This window comes from Egretta garzetta, unplaced genomic scaffold (genome assembly GCF_000687185.1).
Source record: "Egretta garzetta isolate BGI_Z169 unplaced genomic scaffold, ASM68718v1 scaffold7, whole genome shotgun sequence".
In the NCBI taxonomy this organism is placed as follows: domain Eukaryota; kingdom Metazoa; phylum Chordata; class Aves; order Pelecaniformes; family Ardeidae; genus Egretta; species Egretta garzetta.
Genome location: NW_009260350.1, coordinates 3,226,776 through 3,228,211, shown reverse-complemented (window position 1 = coordinate 3,228,211; position 1,436 = coordinate 3,226,776). Strand labels below are relative to the sequence as shown.

Here is a 1,436-nt window from a genome sequence, read left to right as displayed (position 1 = left end):
GACCCCCCCAGCCACGCCCGGGGTGGGGAGCGGGGACCCGTGATGGGGAACGGGAGCCATTCTAGAAGGGAGCGGCGACCCCGGGAGGAGAACGGGAGCACCCGGGGAGGGAGTGGGGACCCCCAGGGAGGAGCGAGGACCTCCGCGTGCGGAGCGGGGAGACCCCAAAGAGAGCTAGGACCCCCGAGAAGGGAGCAGGGAGCCCCTGAAAGGAGTCGGGACCACCCAGGGAGGAGCGGGGACCCCCAGGAACGGCGCGGGTAGCCCCCAAAAGGAGTCAGGTTCCCCGAAAAGGGAGTCGGGACCACCCAGGGCGAAGCGGAGACCCCCGGGAAGAAAGCAGGGACCCCCGGAGAAGGAGCGGGGACGCCCCAAAAGGAGCACAGACCCCCCCGGGCAGACAGCGGAACTCCCAGGAAGGGAGCCGGGACCCCCGAGCACAGAGCGGGGACCCCCGGGGAGGGAGCGGGGAGCCCCTCAGAGGAGAACGGGAGCTCCCAGGGAGGAATGGGGACCTCCAGGGAGTGAGCCGGGACCACCCAAGGCAGAGCGGGGACCCCCAGGAATGGAGCACGGACCCTAGAGCACGGAGCAGGGAGCCCCCAAAGGCAGCCAGGACCCCCAGGAAGGGAGCAAGGACCCCCAGGAAGGGAGCAGGGACCACCCACGGCGGAGCAGAAACCCCTAGGAAGGGAGCGGGGAGCCCCACGGAGGGAGCCAGCACCACCCAGGGCGGAGTGGGGACCCCCGGGAAGGGAGTGGGGAGCCCTCGAAGGGAGCACGGGCCACTCCGGGGAGGGAGGAGGGAGCCCTCAAAGGGAGCACAGCCCCCCCGGGCGGAGAGTGGGACCCCCGAGCACGGAGCGGGGACCCCCGGGAAGGGAGCGGGGAGCCCCCGAAGGGAGCCGGAACCACCCTCCCTCCCCACGAAGGGAGGAGGGAGCCGGGACCACCCAGGGCGGAGCAGGGACCCCTGGGAATGGAACGGGTACCCCAGAGCACGGAGCCCCCAAAGGGAGCCATGACCCCCAGGAAGGGAGCAGGGACCCCCGGGAAGGGAGCAGAGAGCCCCCGAAGGGAGCACAGCCCCCCCGGGCGGAGAGTGGGACCCCCGAGCATGGAGCGGGGACCCCCGGGAAGGGAGCGGGGAGCCCCCGAAGGGAGCCGGAACCACCCTCCCTCCCCACGAAGGGAGGAGGGAGCCGGGACCACCCAGGGCGGAGCAGGGACCCCTGGGAATGGAACGGGTACCCCAGAGCACGGAGCCCCCAAAGGGAGCCATGACCCCCAGGAAGGGAGCAGGGACCCCCGGGAAGGGAGCAGAGAGCCCCCGAAGGGAGCACAGCCCCCCCGGGCGGAGAGTGGGACCCCCGAGCATGGAGCGGGGACCCCCGGGAAGGGAGCGGGGAGCCCCCGAAGGGAGCCGGGACCACCCA

At 72.6% G+C, this 1,436-nt stretch overlaps 1 protein-coding gene across 1 annotated transcript in view; it reads right to left on the bottom strand.

Annotated features, from left to right (window-relative positions):
• NEFH (neurofilament heavy) overlaps window positions 1–1,023 on the bottom strand; it is a 5,883-nt gene extending 4,860 nt beyond the window's left edge. The window contains exon 1 of the mRNA XM_009642853.2: window positions 993–1,023. Within this exon, the coding sequence (XP_009641148.2) occupies window positions 993–1,023 (31 nt within the window). The remainder of the gene's footprint in view (window positions 1–992) is intronic.
• Between the last annotated feature and the right edge of the window lie 413 nt (window positions 1,024–1,436).